Source organism: Phyllobates terribilis, unplaced genomic scaffold, assembly GCF_046119375.1.
Source record: "Phyllobates terribilis strain yellow unplaced genomic scaffold, ASM4611937v1 Scaffold_5__5_contigs__length_657084704, whole genome shotgun sequence".
Lineage (NCBI taxonomy): Eukaryota > Metazoa > Chordata > Amphibia > Anura > Dendrobatidae > Phyllobates > Phyllobates terribilis.
In genome coordinates, this window is record NW_027362765.1 from 84025492 (window position 1) to 84051936 (window position 26445).

Sequence of the window (26445 nt, forward strand, 5' to 3'; positions counted from 1 at the left end):
TAATCATCTTCTAAAATAATAAGGTAAACAGCACATACACATATTAACCGCTTAATGTTTTCATGTTCGTCTCTTCACATTTCAGCAGCTATAATTTGATTTTTTTTCTATTGGCCGGCAGTAAATCATTTTTCTTTTTTTTGTCTTGTGATAGTCGCTAATGTGTTTTTTGTGCCAAATTCATCAAAATTTCGGACGGGGTTCATGAATTTTGCACAAAATGCTCTTTTCGTCTTTTTTTTTAGCACAAAAAAGTCACAGGTTCCAAGAAAATGTAATTAAATTGTAACCAAAAAAACTGGCGTACGCTCCAGACAGCTGGAAGTAGTGGACAGGAGTATATTTGTGGCAAGTTTTGCGACTTTTATCAAGTTACAATTGATTAATTTTTTACAGACATCTGCACAATGGTGAACATTAAAAACAGGCAAACATAAAATAGGATTTAAAAAAAGGTGTAAATAATAAAAAAATAAACAAAAAAAAAAACAAGCAAAGAACACAGAAAAATTCATACACGATGTAGATGACAAGACAATTTTCAGCCCCAGCAATTTTCAGCTTTCAGCAAGAGTTGGAGACCCCTGACAAGATGTCCATTAGATTTCTCTTGAGGAACTAACATTTTTTTAAGGAAAAAATGCTGATACCACAGACATAAAGCATTTAAAGGACATGTGAACACAGCCTAAACCTAAACAGAAAGATGTAATAACTCCCTTCAAGCTATTCGAACCCAACCATTGCAGACATAGAAGGCAGCATGAAGGGGCTCCTTGAATTTGGTGGTGACAACGTGTAAGAGTCTGATGGGGTCATCTAGTTCATAGAATGATAGTTTTCCAGCCTCATAATCCAGATACAGTCGGAATTTGTTGTTTGGAGTTTTTTGCTCGATCAGGACTTCCCTGTCGTTGTGCGCCACTGAATACTGGCTACTATTGTGGAACTTTGACAGACACCAAGACTTGTTGTTACTACCTATTTCGGCCATATCCCCTGACTTGGGCATGCTGACGTAGCAAACACCTAAATTCCATGTTCCTGATTTACTGGTTTCCACGTCCCAGAAATGTCGTCCTGATGAAAACAGGCATGTGCTTAAGACCTGACAACGTTCTAAATGCATCTGCTGTCCTGGTCGTATCTGTTTTATTTGTGACCATGAGGCCATTTTTAAATCATCTGAGATATCCACGTTGACCCCGGCTCTTCTTGTGTCCAGTAATAAGTCAGTTTCTTCATGACTAAAAATGTTCTTCTTAGCAAAAGTCATTACATCAGTAAATCCTTTGTACAAGATCTCCGAAATCACAACTGCATCCAGACCATCTGCAGGATGGAGAGCTTTACTCTCCACCAATGTGGCGTCCTCTTGGGAAACAAAAAGGTTCTCTTGGCTCGGCAGCGGTTCTTGCAAAATTGACCATGGATTAGTCATAAAACACAATTCCTCAAGGTGGCTTATCTTGCTGCATATTTCATCCTTTTTTATTTCCATTTCACGGATTAGGTCAGAAATGAGAGAAACATGATTGTCCTGTGTGGAGTGATGAGTCAAGACTTTTGTCTCTAGGTCGTCCAGCATGCTCCTGATGCTTCTGAACAAGGCAGTGACTTTTTTCATTTCTCTAGTTGTTTCTTTGTGTGACTCATTTTGCTGTTCCTTTAAGCTTTGAAGCTTTTCCTCAATTTTTTCGTTCTTTTTGATCATTTTTTTAAGAACATTTCGCATTTTCTTCTTTTTTTTCTTGGTGGCCTCATTTAATTGCTCCACTGGATGTCCAATATGATCCCCAGCAAGACGACAGAGGAGACAGATACAGGTGGCATCCTTAGGGCAGTAGTATTGAAGGACCTTATCATGGATGGGGCATCTTTTGCTCTCCTTGAACACGATGGGATCGGTTAGGATGTGTTCCTCTGACTTGCTGTGGACTTTCAAGTGACTATCACACAATGAAGCTTCACAGTGCAGACAGGATTTTACGGCAGGTATTTTGACGTGAATGCAGTAAATACAGAACAATCCAGCATCCACCTGCTCCAACCGGGTAGACAGGAATCCCTCTGCAGTGTTAGATGGAGTTAAATTTCGGGGGTGGATAGGATGTTCCTCTAACTCTGCTTTGCAGTCAGGACAAGTAAAATCTCCAGAACCTTTCCGAAAAACAGCGTCCAGTTCAAACTCTATGCACATACGGCAAAAGTTATGTCCACATCTAAGCGGCACAGGATCTTCAAATGTCCTCAGACAAATTGAACAGAGAAGCTCATCTTCAAATTCTGCACACGCCATAGCTGATTAGGAGAAATGAAACTTAAATTCATGGAAAGGGCGTTTTTTCAAATGGACAAAAAAAAGCCTTCCTGTCACGTGCACCAATGTTTACGCTACTAATCTTCTGCACTTTGTACTATACTCAATAAATTACAGCCAAAGCTGTAAAAGAGAGGGAGGGAGTATTGGCTGTGAGATATTCCAGAGGTCCAGTGACCAGAACTTAAAGGGGCTGTACGGTCTTTCTGTATAATTTATGGATGTCGGGGTTGGACAACCTCTTTAAGGTGGGCAAAACATTAGATAAGCCTGTCGAATTTAGAGGGAATAGCCAACCATCTGATGGATATGATGGTGTCCAGAGGCAATAACCACTATGCTGGGTGTCGGTGTAGCACTGACAGAAATTATACAATGCAGAACAGACAAGTATTGCAATTTATTATAAAAGCAATTGCAGGATGGTATATTGCAGTAAAAAAAAAAATTAAGTGAAAAAAAGCACTTTTCCCCAATATGCTAAAATGAAGACATTATTACTTATCCTTCACAGTAGAAAATGTAAAAAATATTAAAAAGTAAAATAACAAAAAGCATGAAGCAACAATGCCAGAATTGCAGATTTTTATTTAAAACCCCTCTCCCCACAACAAGAATGGAAATAAATCCCACATGCGCCAAATTAGCACCTATAGGAACTGCAACTTGTCTTGCAAAACCAGATCTCACTCGGCTCTGTCGTCAATAAGAAACAAAAATCGTGTATGGTGTTAAGATAAAAAGGAAATATTTGCAAAGGAATCTAGAAGAAATTGGGGCCAGGATACAGTTTTAAGGCTAATAATAATAATTTTATTTCTATAGCAAAAACATATTCCGCAGCATTTTACAAATCAGAGGGAACTTGTACACACAATAAAGATAAAACAAAGTAACACGTAATTCACCAGACACCGGGAGGAGTGAAGACCTGCTCGCAAGCTCCAAAAACCTATAAAAAAAATAAGGGGGGCACAAAATGTAAAAAACTGTATTGTATGGGCCAGCCATTAGTATAATCTGTAGAGGTAAAAAATAAAACTGTGTGAACCGGTCACCGATATCTGTATAAGTAGTCTAAAGGCGAGGCAACCATTTTTATCTTCTCTATTGTTATCTCCCATTCTGCGTAAAATGGATTCATAGTAAAACCAAACTTAGCTTAGAAAAGTATCGCATTTCTTGGAAAATGAAACTTAAAGGTGTTGTCCCATGAACAAAGCACACTTTAATCAATAGATCTTGGAATAATAATAAGTTCCACAATTGAATGTGTTAAAAAAATGTTCCTGTGCTGAGATAATCTTATAAATGTGCCCCTGCAGTGTACTGTGTAATGGCTGGAACATGTTAGGCCACTTACCACAGCTCCTAGGCAGGGGAGGAAGAATTAAAAATTATGCAGATGACATATTAGTGGCTCGAAGGAGGCCCTGGCACAGCCCCATTGTTCCCCATGAGACCCACCAGCCATAGGATCTGGACAGGTAGAAGTAACAACGCCCCCTAGATAAAATCCAGAGTCTCCCACACCAATATAGCCTGGTCTCTCAGTGAATTGTTGGGTTGAGCTGACCAGTTCCCAGACCTAAGTAAAGCCTCCATCTCCTTTTAAATAAAACTAAAGGATGTCCAGGCAGCTTACCATGCTTACTGGTAGGACATGGAGTCCATAGTAACCCAGAAAGGTAGGGTCTTGCAATCCTGATGTTGCCATCTACCACACAGGATCCAACGCCAATTCTCCCAGGAGGATGGATAAACAGTGCCATTTCTGGTAGACTCTGGAGCATCTACAGTATTCAGTATTAAAACAAGAACACGCACCAATCTCCCCTGACTATATGGTGTGTGAGGTGGTACAGGAGATACCCAGAAAGATTCCAATAGTTCACCCCGTGAAGCTCAGAGTAAATGAAACTAGTCAAATTGTTACACGAATTCTAGTGTCTGTTTCCTATAATTTGTTGTTATCACAACAGCATATTTGCATAGAGTTTACCTCAAATGGCTCCAAGGTAACTACCTCTTCAGGCGAAAAATCCCTTTGCCACATTATGGCCCTCAGTATAGTGCACAAGGAGCCTCCATCTGCCCGATTCCCTGAGTGGCTGGATGAGGTCCCAAATAAACTATGAGCAGAAGACAAGCTGGAAGTAGGAAGATTGCCTGTGTCCCAGTATCAGTCAAACTAAAACCTGGCATAAGGCCGCCATGCGTGAAACAAGACCAGCTCAACATGACCCAGGAAATAACTATAGCCTGAGATGTTGAACAGTTACTCAGTAAGGGGCTCCTTAATAAATAACTTCCAAGGTAATACCCCACTCTATCCCGTAAGAAAGAAATCTGTGAAAGGGCAGCGCCTACATACCGAATGGCCCATGATTTACGTACAGTAAATGAAGGTACAATCTTGGACATGCCCATTGTCCCGATTCCTCATACTTTTCTTAATCAGATGTTTTACTGACCTTGCAAATGCTTTCATTTCATTGCCACCAGAGGACTGTACGTATCTGCATTCACTTACAAGGGACAACAATACTGCTGAAATGTCCTTCCCCAAGGAGCATCCTACTCACCTTAACTGTTTTCACAAGCCCTGAAAAGTGTACTAGACAATTCGGCCCTGATGACTCCACTGTCCTTCTCCAATACCTTGATGACTTACTGCTCTGCTTCTTCTTTTTCTGTCTCTGCCTATTTTCTTAGCACAAAATGGATGCAAATCCTCCCAAGACAAGCTGCAACTGTGACTCTCTAGGCCACTCTATATCCCTAGGAGTGAAACATCTCAACACCTCCTGAGTAAAGGAAGTGGCAGATGTCCCCTTGACCAATAGCAGCATAATCCTTTGGTGTTTCATTGGCCTAGTAGGGTATGGCCTTTTCTTCTGCCTCTTCTCTGACCCTTTGCATCTCACCTTGAAGTCATTTCTTTTTTCCACTCTTTGAACCTTTCCCTCTCTTCTGCCAGAGCTCTGGGCCTCCCAGACTACTCAAAATCTTCCACCTTTTTCTGTCATTAGCAGAGTGGACAGACCACGGGAGTCCTTACACAAACACATGGTGGAAAACAGAGGCCAGGAGTTTATTGCTTTACTTCACTTGATCCTGTAATTTTTGGATCTCCCACCTATGTTCTAAGGAGTAACATCTCTTCTTGTGGAGAGTGACATGCAGGATATGCCACTGTAAGGAGACTTGTGGGCCATGCAATGCTCCGTTGGGAAATTAAATATGCAAATTGCCTCTTCAGAGAAAAAAAGGACATGAAATGTAGGGCAACCTACTGGAAGTAGCGATCCTAAAAAGACAATATTGACCCGTTAATGAGCTACATGACTTAAAAGAAAGCCAAACCAGATACTCTATTTGCAGACACATGTTTCGGGGCTTACCCCTCCTCCGTGCAATGCAAAAGATCTCATTTAGCTGTATTAAAGGCCTCTGACTGGGTTAAAAGCATTGCAGAGGGCACTGAGCTTCTTAAAGAGACTGCTGACATTGTTCTGGGCTCTCGAAGTTCCACAAATTTTATAACAAGCCTAGACAAAACACTTTTCATCAGCAATTTCATTCAACAATGTTGCCACCAGGTTTGTACAGAGCTACATCATTTGTGCCAGTCATAACACAGGTGAAACAGTAAAAGGTACCTGCAAGGTGCGCCCTGAGACAAGACTACCTGTTTCAATTATGACAGATTGACTATATACAGTTGGCAAGGTAGGTGTATATGAGTACGTACTAATGTGTGTGTCAACCACTTCTCTGGTTGGCCATAGGCCTGGCCAGTCAAAAGACAAAGAGTATTTGGCCATCGCCCTCTACTCCATCAGGTCCTTGCACAGAGGGAAAGAGCAGCTGCCACATTTTGAATTACTCTTTGGCTCCGTCCACAGGACAGGACTGTATTTTGCTCAGCCTTTACAACTGAGATATAACAGCCTGACCTCTTATGTGGCTGCAGTGCAACAAGAACTGACTGCTATACATAAACTTGTCTTTTCCTCAGTTCCAGACCCGGCATCGATCACGGGCACCAGAGCCTGAACCTACTTTTTCTGATAGCCAAAAGATAAATCAGCTCACCACTTTCATTGCTCTGCACCAAGGTTGGAATGGAGTCCTCGCATGTGACGCGCCCCCTGGGCCGTGGGGTACCCGGTGCCAGGCCGGTAGATGCTGGGGGTTGTAGTCACAGTGGCGGTGACCCGGTCCGTGACCCAGGGCGGTCAATCCAAGGAAATTATATGTATAGGTTTTATTTAAGAGTCCGACTACGCCACCTGTGGAATGCGGCTAAAGGGGGGGCCGCCGCTGCGGAACAGTCCTCTGAAGCTGGTGATATTGCAGCAAGGATGTTAGGATTCCCCACAGGAAGAGTTAGCTTCAGGGCAGAGTGTGGATGTTGCAGGTTGTGCTGGGCGTTGTAGTGCAGGGAGTGATGGCACAGCAAGAAACACAGAGACAAGGTGGTGCAGTCCCAGGGTCTTTACTCATGGTTATTGCAGTCCAAGTTACAGGGCTCAGTGTAACTGCCCACGTCGTGCTGCGTTTACTCAGTGAGGGGTTCAGTCCACCCTCAGATAGCTCCGGAGTACTTAGCAGGACCCCCTTCTGTGTCTTCTCTCTGGCTGTCTCCCTGAACCTCATACCAAGTGTCCCAGTCCAGTATCTGCGGGCCTTAGCGGGCGACGTCTGTTCCATTCCCCTGGGTCCTATGTAGCTACCTTCCTGGTGAGACTGGCATGGAATGTTGGCTACAGGATATGAAATACTGCAGCCTCCGGTTTCTAGTTAAGATGTGCAATCTTTTGCTAGTTGAGGGATCCGGTACCCTGTATGCAGCCTGACCCCTCCACCTCCCGGTAGATGCGGGCGTACGGGTGGCCTTCTGCACGGCCCATACCCCTAGGGTCCCTTCTTCCGTTCCTGGAGCCTTCCTGCTCCCTCTCCTCTCTTCTCTCCTTCTCCTCCCAGAATTGGGCCTCACTGTCTAGGCCCGCCTCTGGAGCAGAGCTCATACAGAGCCTCTGCTCCTGTCACTTCTCCTGCTCTGACTGGCTGGCTTTCTAAGATGGTGTCTCTACTTATATCTTTCTTCTATGTGCTCCCCTTAACTACTTCCTCCACCCACACCCACTACGTGGTTCCCTTTTACTAGGTTCCCCCCCCCCCCACTCCAGCCAGGGAAGGGGCTCAGCAAGTACGTGGGAGGCATCTTGCCCCTCCTGCTGGCCTGGAGTGGTGTGTGTTGGATGCAGGTGTTAGGGTCCTGAGTTGTACTCCTTCCTTACCTGACAGTGAGATACCACACCCCTGGGTGGCGACCGAACCCTCACGGGCGCCACACCCCCCCCCCCTGGTAAAACACAGCACGTCCGCGGGCTGGAACAGAGTAAAAACTATTTTAAAGACATGCAAAATTTTAGATGCATCACATAGAAGATTACAAACACAACATTTCTTCCCTTTATTGGAGGCTCTCTTTCTTTAACGTTACTGGTTAAGTTTTCTCTTTCAAAAATATTATAAAACTTTATAAAGAACATTTCTCTTCATACACATATAACACATTTTTCAACAGGTTAATATATCAAAGCATTTTTCTTGGCAACACATTTTATATAAAACTTTTGTCAACCGGTCACAGTGCAATTTGCAACCAGGTGTCTATTTTCTTAAATAAAGTGCTAACTGGTAAACACGAACATGAGGGACCCGTCCGAAAAACCCCAACGTAGGCCCTGGGCGTGGCTGCAGGGCATAGGTGATCCGGCGTTGGACCACGTCTTCAGCCACGCCAAACGGGTTTTTGTTCTGAGGTCATTTGTTGTACATTTATAAAACCAATAAGGGGCACTTTAAGAAGCGCAATTATTTACAATGGAAAGTTTTTAGGGAGATCACCGTCCTCTACCCTAATGTCTCTATACCCTCGCGGGTAACTAAAGGCATATGTAAACAAGAATTTTTTGTTTTAAACTTGCAGCATTCTTGCTTTACCCTTATGGGTAACTATATACATTTCCTACAACACATGTTCAATATTGGGGTTCCCGCCGGGGGAACTCCTCATTTTTACCGACTGACCCAGCCGGGTGTTCAGCCTGGTACTGCGGGGGCACGTTCTTTTTTTCTTTTGCCACTTTGTGGACTTGGAGGGCATACTACCCGCGCTCTCCTTTGTGACGGGTGAAAGTGAAATGGTCACCGGGATAGAGGTCCCGGCCGGGATGCCCCTGCTGGAGATGGGGTTCTACGTCCCGCCGGTTAACGAAGACGTCTCGATCTGTCTGTGGCTCCCGGATAAAACCCCACCCGGCGTCCAAATCAAACTTTACTATTATCCCCTCCAGACGGGGAGTGGGTTTTGTAGACATTGCTTGGCGGGCCCGTGTCTTGGCCGCCATGTTTCTGGCCTCCATGCGCTCCCATCGTACCTGCCGGTCATACCGCTCCTTATCTAGCTGCAGGAGCTCCCTCCTGCAGTACTCTTCTCGTCGGAGGGCCTGGGCCTGAGTCTCCTGCGGGAACCCGATGAGGTCCCCCTCCCGGTTGTCCCATCGGAACTCCTCTCCCTCTGCGCAGGTAATCGGGGGCGCAGGTGTGGGAGAGAGGGGTGGTCTCTGCTGACCTTCATTCCTGGCGGACCAGTCGAAGGAGGGGGACCCGTGTCCCCACTCGGATGCGGAGATAGGCGGCTCTGGTAGCGGGCCCAGGAGCAGGTCTTCCGAGCAGGTGCCCGGGTAGTGTGAGGATTCCGCCAGGGGATCGAGGAGCGGATCGGCGGAGCTGGCCAGGTGATATGGGGTTTCCACCAGAGGATTGCGGAGCTGGTCGACGGAGCAGGCCTCCGGGGTAGTGGATTCTGGGCCTGGGGCAAGTCGGGATCGTGCGCGCCCGGGTATGGAGGCGCCGCCAGGGGGCCCAGGAGCAGGTCAGCGCGGTCTGCGCCCGGGACAGGGAAACTCTTCCTACCTGCTCCCACGGCCGCTCCTTGGCAACTCTGCCTCCTGGTCTTGGTTTGGCTCCGCCGGGGCCGGGGCTCTGTCGGTGGAGCACGGGACTTGCTGCCGCCTGGCCTCTATCTTCCCCAGCACCTCCTTCTTCCTGTCGGTGATGGGTGTTCTCTTGGCCTCTCCTACCCGCCGGCTGAGCTCACGCATCTCTGCCTGAAGAAACTCCGCATCCTCCAGGGTCAGCTTGTAGATCACCTCCGTCAGGGAAAGAGGTGTCTCGCTTGGCTGCAGGCCTCGGGTCGGGGTCTCAGGCTCACCTCCCTCCATCTTGCCTGCCGGATGTGTTCTTTCTGGTCTGCTTGAGACCACACCCTGTTTCCCAGTTTTTGTTTCTCCTCTCCCCTTTCTGGGGCGGTCCCTTGGCTGCCTGCTGTCGGTCACACCTGGGGGCGTCTCCCCCAACTGGATGGACACATCTATGTGTATGGCCACAGTTGCAGGGGGCTGGTTGCGCTTTTGGCGCCATTCTGGGACTCGGCCCACAATGGGAGGTTCTGTATTGTTGTCTTTGATCATGCACATAATGGCGCCCGTTCTTCTGGGGCGGGCGCCACATTCGGTAGGAAACACAGTCTTTTAGGCGCGCAATACCCGATGATAATGGGTGGGTGACGAATCCTGCCGACTACGCCAAAGTTGACGCGACCCCTGGGCCGTGGGGTACCCGGTGCCGGGCCGGTAGATGCTGGGGGTTGTAGTCACAGTGGCAGTGACCCGGTCCGTGACCCAGGGCGGTCAATCCAAGGAAATTATATGTATAGGTTTTATTTAAGAGTCCGACTACGCCACCTGTGGAATGCGGCTAAATGGGGGGCCGCCGCTGCGGAACAGTTCTCTGAAGCTGGTGGTATTGCAGCAAGGATGTTATGACTCCCCACAGGAAGAGTTAGCTTCAGGGCAGAGTGTGGATGTTGCAGGTTGTGCTGGGCATTGTAGTGCAGGGAGTGATGGCACAGCAAGAAACACAGAGACAAGGTGGTGCAGTCCCAGGGTCTTTACTCACGGGTTTTGCAGTCCAAGTTACAGAGCTCAGCATAACTGCCCACGTCGTGCTGCGTTTACTAAGTGAGGGGTTCAGTCCACCCTCAGATAGCCAGAGAGAAGACACAGAAGGGGGTCCTGCTAAGTACTCCGGAGCTGTCTCCCTGAACCTCATACCAAGTGTCCCAGTCCAGTATCTGCGGGCCTTAGCGTGCGACGTCTGTTCCGTCCCCTGGGTCCTATGTAGCTACCTTCCTGGTGAGACAGGCATGGAATGTTGGCTACAGGACATGAAATACTGCAGCCTCCGGTTTCTAGTTAAGATGTGCAATCTTTTGCTAGTTAAGGGATCCGGTACCCTGTATGCAGCCTGACCCCTCCACCTCCCGGTAGATGCGGGCGTACGGGTGGCCTTCTGCACGGCCCGTACCCATAGGGTCCCTTCTTCCGTTCCTGGAGCCTTCCTGCTCCCTCTCCTCTCTTCTATCCTTCTCCTCCCAGACTTGGGCCTCACTGTCCAGGCCCGCCTCTGGAGCAGAGCTCATACAGAGCCTCTACTCCTGTCACTTCTCCTCCTCTGACTGGCTGGCTTTCTAAGATGGTGTCTCTACTTATATCTTTCTTCTATGTGCTCCCCTTAACTACTTCCTCCACCCACACCCACTACGTGGTTTCCCTTTACTAGGTTCCCCCCCCACTCCAGCCAGGGAAGGGGCTCAGCAAGTACATGGGAGGCATCTTGCCCCTCCTGCTGGCCTGGAGTGGTGTGTGTTGGATGCAGGTGTTAGGGTCCTGAGCTGTACTCCTTCCTTACCTGACAGTGAGATACCACACCCCTGGGTGAGATGCAGTACCTCTGTGGCGACCGAACCCTCAGGGACGCCACACATGGAGCCGTCCTGGTGAGAGTCGAGGCAAATACAAAAATAAGAAAAATAGGAATGCTCCAGCGATGAAAAGGTAAGTATAAAACTTCACTTTTATTACAGTGATTTAAAAAAGTGTGACTGACATATCACAGAGGTTAGGGCAGACCGACGCGTTTCGGCATTCAAGCTTTGGTCATGGTAAGTAAATAGGTGACCAATACAGAAAAGTTCCCTTTGCCGTCACAGTACGGTGGAGAAGTAGACCACAGCAATGGTGGATGGGAATGAGAAAAAGGAGAAATTATGCAAAGTCAAGGCAGCCATTTGTATCGTATCTATTCCCAACCCCCATCCTGAGTAAAATAGATTCATAGTAAAACAAAACTTAGCTCAGGTATGTAGCTGCTTTCTCAGAAAATGAAACTTAAGGAAGGAATTGAAACTTTTTCTCTTGTGTATTACGCGTGATTTTTAATATGCTACACCACTAATATTATATTGGTTATCAGACACCACCCTACTTATTATTTTCTGAATACTATAAACTGAAGAGCAATGATAATAACCAGGGCTTGATATAGAGATACACTGTTGGGTCTTATTTTCACTCTCCAGCATGATGCAATCCAAGTGGGAATCGTCTGGCAGATCTAAACTTGTCCTCCTGCAGCCCAGAAGGTCTCCCTCAACAGTGTAGATACAAAGTGCTATGGGGGGAGGGATGAAAACAGATGACAGAAAGTACCAGACTCTGCTGAAAATTTAGAAAAGGAGAACAGGGAATAGTTAGATTAGCGAGGTGAGGTGATAGGCCAGTTTGAAGAAAAGGGTTTTTAGAGCACTCTTACAACTGTGGATACTGGGATTTATCCGGATTATCTGGCAAAGAATTGGTGCAGCACAAGAAAAGTCATGGAGATAGGAGTGTGCGTTTCAGATTATAGAGGATGTTAGTCTTAAGGCCCCATCACACTTAGCGACGCTGCAACGATCCCGACAACGATACAACCTGTCAGGGATCGTTGCTGTGTCGCTATGTGGTCGCTGGTGAGCTGTCAAACAGGCAGGCTCACCAACGATCAGGGGAGCAGCGACATCGTGGAAAGAATCTTTCCACTATGTCCTGCTCCTGGTTACCAGCCTGCTGAAGCAGGAGCAGACTGGTAACTATGGTAAACATCAGGTTACTAGGGGCACACGCGCTCCTAGTAACCCATTGTTTATCATGGTTACCACTCTGCTACAGTGAGCGGGAGGTTACCGCTCACCGTAGCAGGCTTGTAACCATGATAAACAGTGGGTTACTAGGTGCACGTGTGCCCCTAGTAACCCGATGTTTACCATAGTTACCAGCCTGATCGCTGCTCCCGCTGGTCACACACAGCGATGTGTGCTGACCAGCGGAAGAGCAACGACCAAAAAATGGTCCAGGACACTTTGCAGCGATCAGCGACCTCACAGCAGGGGCCTGATCGTTGCAAAGTGTCACACATAGCGACATCGCTGGTGAGGTCGCTGTTGCGTCACCAAAACCGTGACACAGCAGCGATCTCGCTAGAGATCTCACTATGTGAGACGGGGGCTTTAGATAATTAGCAGAACGGAGAGGACTGGTAGGGCAGTAGACAGAGATGAGAGAGGAGATGTAGGGCTGTGCAGAACTGTGGAGAGCTTTGTGACCGAGCGTGATAAGTTTATATTGTATTCTGTAGCGCAGGGGTTCCCCAACTCCAGTCCTCAAGGCCCACCAATAGGCCATGTTTTCAGGATTTCCTTAGTATTGTTCAGGTGATAATTGAATCACCTGCACAGGCAATAATTCCATCACCTGTGTAATATTAAGGAAATCCTGAAAACATGACCTGTTGGTGGGCCTTGAGGACTGGAGTTGGGGAACAATGCTATAGCAGATGGGCAACCAGTGCAATGACTGGCACAGAGTGAAGGTATCGGTGTAGTGGTTGGAGAGGAATATTATTATTATTTATTATTATAGCGCCATTTATTCCATGGCGCTTTACATGTGATAGGGATATACATAACAAAAGCATTTACATAATCTTAACAAAACGAGTCAGCGACTGGTACAGGAGGAGCGAGGACCCAGCCCGCGAGGGCTCACAATCTATTAGGGATGGGTGAGGATACATTAGGTGAGGGTAGAGCTGGTCGTGCAGCGGTGGTTACTGCAGGTTGTAGGCTTGTCGGAAGAGGTGGGTCTTCAGGTTTCTTTTGAAGGTTTCCACGGTAGGCGAGAGTCTGATGTGTTGGGGTAGAGAGTTCCAGAGTAGGGGGGATGCACGGGAGAAATCTTGTATACGATTGTGGGAGGAGGAGATAAGAGGGGAGTAGAGAAGGAGACCTTGTGAGGATCGGAGGTTGCGTGCAGGTAAGTACCGGGAGACTAGGTCACAGATGTATGGGGGAGACAGGTTGTGGATGGCTTTGTATGCCATGGTTAGAGTTTTGAACTGAATTCTCTGGGCATATGACCCTGGCTGCTGCATTCAGGATAGATTAGAGAGGAGAGTGTTTACTAAAAGTGAGACTGATTAGTAGAAAGTTGCAGTAGTCCACACAAGAATCAACAGAAAGAGTTTTTGCAGAGTCAAAGGTAAAAAAAAGTTGAATTCTCGAGGTGCAGGTGACAAAAGCAATTGATTGATTAGATATAGGTTGTCAAGGAAAGATCGGAGTTAAATATAAACTCAAGACAGTGAGCAGTCTGCTTGGTAGTCTTGGAATCATCCACGGAAATGGAAATATCAGATCTAGGCTAGTTAGTAGAGGGAGGAAACACAAGGAGTTAAGTTTTAGACAGATTCAGTTTTATATAGAGGGAGGACATGATGTTAGAAACATCAGAAAGACAATCACTGGTATTTTGTATTAAGTTGGGGGTGATGTCAGGAGAATAGGGGTATAACTGTGCGTCATCAGAATAGCGATGATACTGAAAACAAAATCTTCTGACGGTTTGTCCAACAAGGGCAGTAAACAGAGAAGAGAGGAGTGAAATGAGGACTGAGCCTTGAGAAACCTCAACAATAAGGGGAAGAGGAATGGAAGAAGAGCTGGCGAATGATACACTGAAGGAACAGTCAGAGAGGTAGAAGGAGAACCAGGAGAGACCAGTTTGTTAGAGGCCAATAGAGCAGTGATCCAATGTCAAATACTGCAGAGAGATCCAGGAGAATCAGCAAGGTATGCTGGCAATTAGGCCTCATTCAGATGTCCGTGTTGTACATATGTGTTATATCCGTTTTTTTCATTATATATGGTGCTGTTCACATGTCCATGTTTTTCACAGGCCACGTGTCGGTGCAAAACACATGGAGAAATGTCCGTTTTTTCCAGCAGCATGGATGACAAGGGCCAATACAAGTCTATGGGTCTGTGAAAAACACGTACAGCACACGGATGGCATCAGTGACTATCTGTTTGCTGTCCGGGTTTAACATTACAAAGTATAGGAGAAGTTGTGTAATATATTTATTTCTTGATCCATCCGTAAAAAAACGTGGCTTCACAGCATAGACAATTGCCTTCAGATGACCCCAAAGATGAAAGTCTAAGGGGGTCAGATCGGGAGACCTTGTTGGCCATTCAACTGGCCCACGACGACCAATCCACTTTCCGGGAAACTGTTCATGTAGGAATGCTCGGACCTGACACCCATAATGTGGTGGTGCACCATCTTGTTGGAAAAACTCAGGGAACGTTCCATCTTCAGTGCATAAAGAGGGCAACACATCATCATGTAACAATTTCAGATATCCAGTGGCATTGAGGTTTCCATTGATGAAGAATGGCCCCACTATCTTTGTACTCCATATACCACACCATACCATCAAGATACGAGATGTGCAGCATCTGAAACAATGGATACTGGAAGCTTGTGCTAGCATTTCTTCTGCGGTGTTGCTATCAGTGTGTCAAGAGTGGGAGAAGAGGGTTGCATTGACAATCCAACACAATGGGCAGCACTTTGAACACATTTTATAAGTGGTCATAAACTTGTAAAAAACTCATGAAAGAATAAAGTTACGTTAAAACCAAGCACACCATTGTTTTTCTTATGAAATTCTCAATAAGTTTGATGTGACCCTCTTCCCATTGAAAAAAATAAAGTTGGATCCAAAATGGCGGACTTCAAAACGGCCGACATGGTCACCACCCATCTGGAAAAGTTTTCCCCCTCCCATATACTAATGTGCCATAAACAGGAAGTTGATATCACCAACCATTCCCATTTAATTTAGGTGTATCCATAATAATGGCGCACCCTGTGTACGTACGTACACACACACACACACACACACACACACACACACACACACACACACACACACCAGGATGAGGGGGTAGTCCGGTCCGAATCTTGCACCGGGGCCCATCAGACTCTAGTTATGCCACGGCTTATCAGCTGTTTATAGAGGTCCACTCATCATCTCAATAGGAGATGTCACAGCTCACCCTGCTCCCCATTCATTAGACACTTCAATACAAGAGATCGGTTCAAAGTCTGTTTAATGTGGCCAATGTACAGGTGTTGTTTCCTGAAACAATAGGAAGTTGGAGTAAAGAAAAAAAGCCCCAGTGGTCAGTGTGAAAATTGCAACATTTCAATTTTTTATATTTAATACAGTTTGTGATATGTAAAGAAAAAAAAATTTGGAAGATATTTTTTTAACAAAATTCACGTAACACAAAAACCTGATTTAGAATGTAATTTTTTGATGATTGCTTCCCTTTAGGGTAAATTTGCAGTGAGAGAATTCTGCCAATAACAAGTGCCGATCAATTATATACAAGTTGATCAATGTTCATTTGAAGGCCCGTACATATGGGCCAATATAAGGTGTATGGGTACATAACTCTAATATACAGTACCTTGAAAAAGTATTCATACCCCATGAACTTTTCCATATTTTTTTCACGTTACACGCATAAACTTAAACATATTTTATAGGCATTTTATGTGATATACCAACACAAAATAGCAAGCATTTGTGAAGCATAAAATGAAATGGTTTTCTATTTTAAAAATAGAAATCTGAAAATTGTGACATACATTTGTATTCCGCTCCCTGTCATCCGATACCCCTAAATAAAATTCTAAGAGACTAATTGCCTCTAGAAGTCACAGAACTAAGAAATTATACCCATGTGGACTCAATTTTACTCTCAGTATAGCTACAGCAGTTCTGTGAAGACCTCAGAAGTTTGTTTGAGAACATTAGGGATCAAACTGCATCATGAAAACCAAGGAACACACCAGACAGGTCAGGGATAAAGTTGTGGAAAGAGTAAAGCAGGGTTAGGTTATAAAAAAATATATATCCCAAGCTCTTAACATCTCAAGGAGCACTATTCAAAAAATCATCCAAAAATAGCAGGAGTATGGCACAACTGCAAACCAACTAAGACATGGCCGTCCACCTAAACTGACATCCCAAGCAAGGAGAGCACTAATTAGTGAAGCAACCAGAAAGCTCATGGTCACTCTGGAGGAGCTGCAGAGATCCACAGTTCAGGTGGGACAACTATTAGTCCTATACTCCACAAATCTGGCCTTTATGGAAAAATGGCAAGAAGAAAGCAATTTTTGAAAGCAACCCATAAGAAGTCCTGTTTGCAGTTTGCAAAAAGCCATGTAGGGGACACAGCTGTGGAAAAAGGTGCTCTGGTCAGGTGAGACCAAAGTAGAACTTTTTGGGCTAAATGCAAAATGCTATGTGTGGCAGAAAACTAATACTGCACATCACCCTGAAAACACCATCCCCACGGTCACACATGGTGGTGGCAGCTTCATGCTGTGAGGATGCTTTTCTTTAGCGGGTACAGGGAAGCTGGTCAGAGTTGATGGGTAGATCGAGCTAAATACAGGGCAATGCTGGAGAAAAACCTGTTAGCGACTGCAAAAGACTTGACAAAATCTCCACAAAATTCCAAACATTTTAAAAACCTTCATGGTCATTATTAAAATTGCGTGTGCATGGTTTCTCAATGTCTGTACCGGCAAGCTGTATTATGTAACTAGCTTAATTTAAGACCCTCACCCAAGCATTATCCCAGACAGCGATCACTGGGTATAGAGCTTCAGTGAAGGTGGCATTGTAAGTGTATAAATGTCTCATCAAGTCACCCAGCTCGTAAAATGACAGATGTCCAGCTGCATAATCCAGATAGATCCTCACTTTGTAGCCGGAAGGTCGACAAGCTAATGGAATTTCTTTCTGGTCATGTCTTACTGAATATTGATTATTCCAGCTGCGCAGACCCCACGACTTGTTATTATTTCCAATATTGGAATATTGTCCTTTTCTCATTATGCTGAGATAGGCCATCCCCACTCTCCATCCTCCCTTTTTACTGACTTCTATGTCCCAATATTCTCTTCCTTTCAAAAAAGCATTTATGCTTAAAACTTTTGAATCTTCAAACCTCTTGGCTTCCATCTCAGGACGACTTTGATTTGTTTTTGACCAGGAAGCAGTTTTCAGGTCATCAGAGATGTGCACGTCAATAGCAGCCGTGTTCACATCAAATAATATGCCTGAAGCCTTCTGCACATAATAACCCTCCTGTACGTATGACATTATGTTCACAATCTCAGAATTAAAGTTCCTAAAGATCAGATCTTCAGCCAGATCATCAGCTTCAATCTCCTTTTGGTTTAGATCGTTATTCCCTATCATATCAGCAAAGTCATCTCTGTCTGCTTGTAGGTAAAGTAAAGGATCCGTCATCTGGCGTAGCTCCTCTATAGTAGTCAGTTTCCTGGACAGACTGTTGTCCTTTAATTCCAGCTGTTGGACCACAGTAGAGACAGATAGTGACACCTGCTCCTGTTGTTTGGAGATCTCATTCAGAATATGGCTTTCCAAGTTATCCAGCTTATTCTTGATGTCTCCAATATGGACACCGACTCTCTCCATCATTCCTGCTGCTTTTTCTCGGATGTGCTTTAGATGGTCCTGGAGACTCTGGATTTGCTTATCAATCTCTTCTTTTTCTTGGATGAAACGTCCTTCAATAATCCTCAGGTTTTCTATTTTCTGTATATAGGCTTCATTCTGCGAGTTGATTTTGTGTCCTCTGTGCTTCTCACCCAGACAGCAGGAAATACATATACACTCCGCATCCTCAGTGCAGTAATACATGAGGACCTGCTTGTGAACAGAGCATTTTCTGTTCCTGAAGGACTTTGTTGGTTGGATTAAGACATGTTCTGGTGACTTGCTATGTACGGCCAGGTGGAGGTCACACAGAGAAGCTTCGCACATCAGACACGTTTTAGAAGCCACCACATTTGTGTGAATACAGTACGTGCAAAACACCTCTTCATGCTCCCCCTGATTAAGGAAATGCTCCGCTATGTTACACAGCGTGGTGTTCCTCTGTAGGACAGGGCGTTCCTGAAACTCTGCTCTGCATTCAGGGCAGGTATAGGCTTCAGATACCTTCTGTGTATCCAGCACACTTTCAATGCACTCCCGACAGAAGTTGTGTCCACATTTCAGCGTTATGGGATCGGTGTAGATGTTTAGGCAGATGGAACAGGTCAGCTCGTCCTTCAGATCAGCAGAGGCCATTGTTGTACGCAGATGGGAGAATGGAGACTGGCAGCTTCCGCAAGGCGGGTTCTAGTTTTATGTGCCCGACTCTAGAAAGTTTGTCATGATTTTAACTCCCTCTTAACTCCTTGTTAACCATATCAAGTGAACCTTAAGATTAAATGTATAAAGACAGAAACAATGATGGCAATCGTTTGTGTTGGGGAAATTTTAAATGCTAAAGAGCTAAAAAAAATAAATACATAAAAATTACTTTCTATCCATAGTTATTGATATTTCATGTTTAATATGCTGAGGCATAATAACAAGAGATCATGCAGTTGTCAGTGTTAACCTGGCAGACAGAAGAGATTGAGTAGCTGCACCTTACAAAACTGCTATATTGCGATATTATGGCTGCAAGATGATGACTTAGATACCAAAAGCCTATGAATCTACAAGAGAATGAATTTTGTTGACCCCTGAAACCCATCACGTTTCCAAGTGTATCATATTGCTCACTTAAAAAAATTCCAACGTTCTCCAGCAAAGTGGCGGTGGGTGCCCCTAACAGCCGCGGGTGGAATCGTGATCCACTCGCAGCTGTTAACTAGTTAAATGCCGCTGTCAATCTCTGACAGCTGCACTTAACTCGCGCTTAGGACTCTTTCACACGTCAGTATCTCCAGTAGATGTTGTGACATTTTCCACATGTACTGGAGACACTGACACATACAGACCCATTCAAATCTATGGGTCTGCGCACATGTCAGTGTGTTTCCATGGATCGTGTGCTCCACACACTGACATTTCAGTTTTTTGCATTTGTGAGGTCCGCAAAACGTCCCACACGGATGACATCCATGTGTCATCTGTGTGAAACGAACCGACGCCTGGGAATCAGCGCTACAGTTAGCGCTGTTCCCAAGCGCCGGGTGCTGAACACTGCCCTTATCATGGTTCCCTGCCGGCGCTGCAATCAGCACTAGCAGGGACAATGATGAGAGTAGTAGTGCCTGCTCCCGCAGTGTCCCTGTGTAAAAATAAGAATAAAATAATAAAATCCTTATACTCACCTGTCCGGAGATGTCTCCCCGCTGAAATCCTCTGACCGCTCAAGCCAGGGAGCCAGGGAGAATGAGCCGCTTCGGAGCTGCGCTCAGTGAGTGACAGGACACCGCTCCTGAGCTCAGCTCCGGAGCCGCTCGCTGGAGTGGCTCATTCTCCCCGGCTCCCCGACGTCAGCGGTCAGAGGATTACAGCGGGGGACATCTCCGGACAGGTAAGTATATGGATTTTATTCTTATTTTCACACAGGGACACTGTGGGAGCAGACTACTAATGCCCTCATCATTGTCTCTGCTGGCGCTGATCGCAGCAACGGCAGGTAACCATGATGAGGGCAGTTTTCAGCACCCAGCACTTGGGAACAGCGCTAACTGTAGCGCTGATTCCCAGGCGCCGGCCCGTGTGATCCTGATGCGGCACACGGTTGCCACACGTGTGCCACACAGGACATGGACATCTCCGGTACTGAGTTTTCCGGTACCAGAAATATAAAGATGTGTGAAATCGGCTTTACCGGAAGTGCGTCACTAACCCTGCCCATTGGTGCCCGTGTCACATGACCGAGGGTCACCGATGGGTTGGCAAGCCAGGATCAGCAGGAGACCCCTGCGGTTGTCATTGCCGGGATGCTATGAGCACCACCCAGCAGTCAGCACTCATAGCAAGTGAGCATTTTAGCTGAAGCCCTGCTATGTGTAACACAGGCGATTGGATGATCGTAGCTTCTAGTCTCCCATGGAGACTATTGAAGCCAATGTAAAGTAAAAAAATGTTTTTAAAAATATTAAAAAAATAAAGAAAATATATAGTGTTCAAATCAGCCCCCTATCGACCATTCAAAATAAAACAATAAAAAAAAAATCAAATACATACATATTTGGTATCGCTGCGCTCAGAATCGCCCAATCTATCAACATAAAAAAAGAATTAATCCAATTGGTAAACGGGGTAACGAGAAAAAAAATCAGAACACAAGAATTATGTTTTTTCGGTTGCCGCAACATTGCAATAAAATGTGATCAAAAGATTGTATCTACACCAAAATGGTATTAATAAAAACGTCAGCTCGGCGCACAAAAAATAAGCCATCACTCGGCCCCAGACCACAAAAAATGAAGATCCTACTCGGTCTCGGAAAATGGGGCCTTTTTTTTGTGGCAAAATTTAGATTTTTTTTTTATCACTTAAATAAAAAAGAACCTATACATGTTTGGTACTGTATCTGCAAACTCGTAATGACCTGGAGAATCATAATGGCAGGTCAGTTTTAGCATTTAATGAACATGGTAAAAAAAAATAAAAAAATTGTGGAATTGCACTTTTTTTTAAATTTCACCGCACTTTGATTTTTTTTTTCCCATTTCCAGCACACGATATGATAAAACCAATGGGGATGTTCAAAAGTACAACTAGCCTTGCAAAAAACAAGCCCTAACATGGTCATATTGACCAAAAAATAAAAAAAGTTATGGCTCAGGGAAGACACAGAGCAAAAAAACAAAAATGCAAAAAATGGAAAAACCCAAGGTTGCAAAGGGGTTAAACTTCCTAACTACTACTACACCCAGAATCAGGACCATAATGCTCATGGGAGCAGAAGTCAAATGATCAAAGCAAGCTGGTAAGCTCAATATAGACGTCCAGATTTGGGGTAAGTGCAGAGGACATCTTTTTCAAGCAGATTCCACCTGAAACCTGCCATTAAAGCATAAAAAGAAGACAAAATTAACATATGCACTGCAGTGTCAAAGCAACTTCATGTGCATATTGGAAGCCGCCATTATGCTATATTTGCAGTTAAAAAAACACCCAAACAAACATGATGGCAGAGGCAAAATAAAAGACGTCCAATAAGACACCAGAAAAGACAAGGATGGTATTTTCTTAAAGTGTCTTCTATTTCAAAAACAATGAGGGCATTCTGGCTTCTAAAAGACACATACCCTAGGGCTCCAAGGAAGGACTTAAGAACAACAAACTGGACTTAGTCTACAATTAGTTACAATCTGGCCAAGATCTGAACTTCAAAAGAACCATATTCTAGCGTCAATGACTGTAGAACATATACCACTCTTTATTAAGATACAAGCATGTTTTGAAGAGAATCCCAGGACCATCAAGTGTAGATTGAAGACCCACTAGTCCTAGAGACCAAAAAGACCAGTACTTCCGAAAAGCACTTCAGGGAACACTCCCTTGTCATATAAAAATGCCATTGCCTGCTACTTCTGGCCCCACTATCAGTATTTGGTCAGTATTTGGTCAGTATTCTTCTCAGAAGTGGGAACCAAAACCAGGAGTGGGTGATAAATGCAGAATTGGTGACTTGTTTCTATTATACCTTTTCTCTGATTGTTCCTCACCTGGTTTTGGCTCCAACTCCTGAGAAAAACTACTGACCAAATACTGATAGTGGGGCGGTGGCCTTACACTCATATCAGTACCGCTGGAATCAGTGAGCTTGGGGAAAACATCAAGAGTTAATAGCATAAAGAAATCCTACAAACTCATCTGATTGGTCAACACCTACACACCCATTACAGAGAATCGAAACTTCTGCGTCTGGAGCCTCTGCCTTATATAGGTGAAGTTCTAGTTGATCTAGCTACATGGGAAATAAGTCAGCGTCTACATTGCCACCCTTGTGGGAATGTACATCAAAGGCCCTTTCATTACAGGCAAATAAATTGACTTTAATTGTTTTCACTTGTAACCTTTTGGTCTGTCTGATAAAACTCCAAAAGAAAAGGTCTGAGAGGCCCTGCTCCAAAATATCAAAATAATGCAATCAATCAACTTCCTGGTCTCCAGCCACTCCTGTTCTACAGTATCTCTGCCTGGGTTCCCCACCAGTCTTTGTGCTTCTTCTTCCGGGTATGCAACCGCTGGAGTCAATCACTGCCTGCTGTGGTGACCAACAAAGAGCTGTCTACTGTAGATTCTGCAGTATTTGCATGGAAACTATAAAAGAGTAGCCAAGTTAAGTGCCTGGGGTATGCATGCACCAACTCAATGTATCAATTGCATACCACTGCCGTAAACCATGATCTTGGATGCCGATGCTTAGGATGGAGTCTATGGTACCACACCAATCAGTAGAAAGAAAATATTCAAGATTAGGGTCAAATTGTCCCATATATTGCGGACTATACATTAAAGAACGTGCAGACTTAGAAATCAAGAGATCACCATATAGAAGTTTATTGAAAAGTTGTGTGCACAGGTACAAGCATCATGAACTAAGCTTTTATGAAGAGGTAAGTTCCAGACAGGACCAAGCAAATGCAGTGGATGTTGTGTATATGGATTTTTCAAAAGCTTTTGATACGGTTCCACACAAAAGGTTGATACATAAAATGAAAACAATGGGGATAGGGGAAAATATATGTAAGTGGGTTAAGAACTGGCTCAGTGATAGGAAACAAAGGGTGGTTATTAATGGAAAACACTCAGACTGTGTCTCTGTTAACTGTGGGGTAACACAGGGGTCAGTATTGGGCCCCCTTCTTTTTAACATATTTATTAATGACCTTGTAGGGGGCATACAGAGTAGTATTTCAATATTTGCAGATGACACTAAACTCTGCAGGGTAATCAATACAGAGGAGGACAATTTTATATTACAGGAGGATCTATGTAAACTAGAAGCTTGGGTTGATAAATGGCAAATGAGCTTTAATGGGGATAAATGTAAAGTAATGCACTTGGGCAGAGGAAATAAAATGTATAATTATATGCTTAATTGTAAATCACTAGAAAAACTATCACTGAAAAAGACCTGGGTGTATTGGTGGACGACAAGCTCACGTTTAGTGGCCAGTGTCAGGCAGCTGCTGCAAAGGCAAATAAAATAATGGGATGCATTAAAAGAAGCATAGATGCTCATGAGGAGAACATAATTTTACCTCTATACAAGTCACTAGTGCGACCACACTTAGAATACTGTGTACAGTTCTGGTCTCCGGTGTATAAGAAAGACATAGCTGAACTAGAGCGGGTGCAGAGAAGAGCGACCAAGGTTATTAGAGGACTGGGGGGTCTGCAATACCAAGACAGGTTATTACACTTGGGGTTATTTACTGTGGAAAAACGAAGGCTTAGGGATGATCTTATTACTATGTACAAGTATATAAGGGGACAGTACAAAGACCTTTCTACTGATCTTTTTACTCTGAGGCCAGAGACGGGGACAAGGGGGCATCTTCTACGTCTGGAGGAAAGAAGGTTTAATCATAATCACAGACGGGGATTCTTTACTGTAAGAGCAGTGAGACTATGGAACTCTCTGCCGCATGATGTGGTAATTAGTGATTCACTGCTAAAATTTAAGAAAGGCATGGATGCCTTTCTTGAAAAGTAAAATATTACAGGTTATATATACTAGATTCCTTGATAGGGCGTTGATCCAGGGAACTATTCTGATTGTCGTATGGAGTCAGGAAGGAATTTTTTTCCCCAATGTGGAGCTTAGTGTTTGCCACATGGGGTTTTTTGCCTTCCTCTGGATCAACATGTTAGGCTATGGGTTGAACTAGATGGACTTAGCCTTCCTTCAACCTTAAAAACTATGTTACTATGTTACTATGACTGGAATATGCAACCATTGTTCGTTGCAGACAAAGCCACTGGGGACAGAGCCGCATGGGAGATTAGTCGGACAGGCGTGTCCCCAGCGGCTTCATCCTGCTGGTTCCCCTTGAGTAACAGTTCTCTTCCTGCGTGTGCATATAGGGAGAGACCTGTCAGTCATTGGCAGCGGGCGGGTAGAAGCTGCCAAGGACTGGCCTTTCAGATTAGACGATCATGTGGCTCCAGCAACTTTAAAAGAATGTTTTTCTCTGAAATGCACTACCTGGCTGAAATTATGTAGCCAGTGTCTGATACATGCTGCCTGATCGGGTAGTTGTCAGGTTCCCTTAAAAGTGATTCTGATAAATTCCATATAAAATTTTCTGAGATTTTCTCAGTTGCATTTTACAGTGAATTTAATGGTCCGTAAACTACTTACAACACAGCAAAGGGATCTCATATTTGAAAGTTGTTAGGAAAAGTGTTAACTTTTTTCAAAGGCATTAGATAAACCATGGAACACTGGGAAGACAGTAACCTAAAAACTACTTAAATTTGGCACAATGACATTATCTAAAACTGGAAGTCCCTAAAAAAAATGATTAAAATATGAGAAGAAAATTGTACTGAGAGACTGCTAAGAGGCCTACAGCAGCATTAATGGAGCTGCAGGAATTTCTGGCAAGTACTGCTTGTGTGCTGAATGTGACAATAATCTCCCATACTCTTCATATGCCTGGCCTATGGGACATTGTGGCAAGGTGGAAGTCTCTTCTTACAAAGAAAAACATCTAAGCACTACTATATTGCCAAAACTGTGCTAATAGCGATGTGGGGAAATGTATTATCGTCTGATGAGACCAAGGTTGATCTTTTTGGCCATGATTCCACACCAGTACACCATTCCCACAGTGAGGTATGGTGGAGGCATCATTATGCTTTGGGGCTGTTTTAAACAATCCCAAATATCAGTCAATACTGCATCAAAACCTTCAAGCCTCTGCTATAAAGCTGAAGATGAATAAGAATTTCACCTTCCACCTTCCATCACGACTCTAAGCATACCTCCTAAATCAACAAAAGAATGGCTTCTCCAGAAGATCAATGTTTTGGAATTGCCTAGCCAGAGCCCAGACCTGAATCAAATTGAAAATCTGTGGGTGACCTAAAGAGGGCGCTGTAAACAGGAGATGTCCTCGTAATGACAGATTTGGAGCTACTGCAAGGAAGAGAGGGCAAAGATTACCAATTCTAGTTTTGCCATACTGAGAGACTCCTACCCAAAAAGACTGAATGCTGTCATCAATTCAAAGGGTATTTCAACAAAGAATCCTTTAGAGTGTGTATATTAATGTGGCATCCCTGAGGGTTCGACCGCCACAGGGATGCTGCACCTCTTTAATGGGGTGTAGTGTCCTCCTTTGAGGTAAGAACGGTGCGATAGTCAGGTCCCCACCTCCGCATCCAACACAACACTTCTCCCACCAGAGGGGGCTAGTAGACACTAAGTGCTGCCCTACTGGAAATTGGGAGACTGGGGAACCAAGAGATAGGGGGAACCAACTAGTGGGTGAGGGTGGAGGATTCACATTTTAGTGACACGTTAAATTTCATATTTAATTCACAGGCATCTTGGTTCTGGGTTCTTTGATTGTGATCTCCCTCCCTGAACATGGATCCTGTGTGGACCTGCAGCGGATGGAGACACGGCCCTCGTACCCTGGCCTTGGGTCGAGGGGCAGGTTGCAGATAATGTATGTCTCAGCCCGGTCAAGGACCATGACCAAGAAGGCCCGGAGCTTAGGAGTGTAGCTCCACCGCAAATGGATCCCAGGGGGATGCAGACGGAGCGGTATACGCCACCAGTCCTCGCTAATCTGATCTAGTCAGAGGGATTCCGGCTGCAAGAGGGGTACCGGCCCTCGACACCTGACCTTGCTGCTCTATGTCCTGGTCAGGGAAGCCCGGTAGGCCTAGAGGATCCCACCGGGTAACGGAAGGAGCGGAGCTGCCACCTGTATCCTTTTTCTGAGCGAAGTCCAGAGGTA

General features: G+C 44.8%; 2 protein-coding genes across 2 annotated transcripts; both read right to left on the reverse strand.

The window, feature by feature from the left end:
• Nucleotides 1-342: 342 nt before the first annotated feature.
• LOC141270887 (E3 ubiquitin/ISG15 ligase TRIM25-like) lies at nt 343-2366 on the reverse strand. Its single transcript, XM_073680984.1, has one exon. The coding sequence runs from the start codon at nt 2297-2299 to the stop codon at nt 722-724; it is 1578 nt and encodes a 525-aa protein (XP_073537085.1). The 5' UTR covers nt 2300-2366; the 3' UTR covers nt 343-721.
• A 14658-nt stretch (nt 2367-17024) lies between these two features.
• LOC141272130 (E3 ubiquitin/ISG15 ligase TRIM25-like) lies at nt 17025-18859 on the reverse strand. Its single transcript, XM_073682478.1, has one exon. The coding sequence runs from the start codon at nt 18797-18799 to the stop codon at nt 17246-17248; it is 1554 nt and encodes a 517-aa protein (XP_073538579.1). The 5' UTR covers nt 18800-18859; the 3' UTR covers nt 17025-17245.
• Nucleotides 18860-26445: the final 7586 nt, after the last annotated feature.

Coding starts and splice junctions, on each gene's coding strand:
- LOC141272130 (XM_073682478.1), bottom strand. CDS start 18,799: ATGGCCTCTGCTGATCTGAAGGACGAGCTGACCTGTTCCATCTGCCTA.
- LOC141270887 (XM_073680984.1), bottom strand. CDS start 2,299: ATGGCGTGTGCAGAATTTGAAGATGAGCTTCTCTGTTCAATTTGTCTG.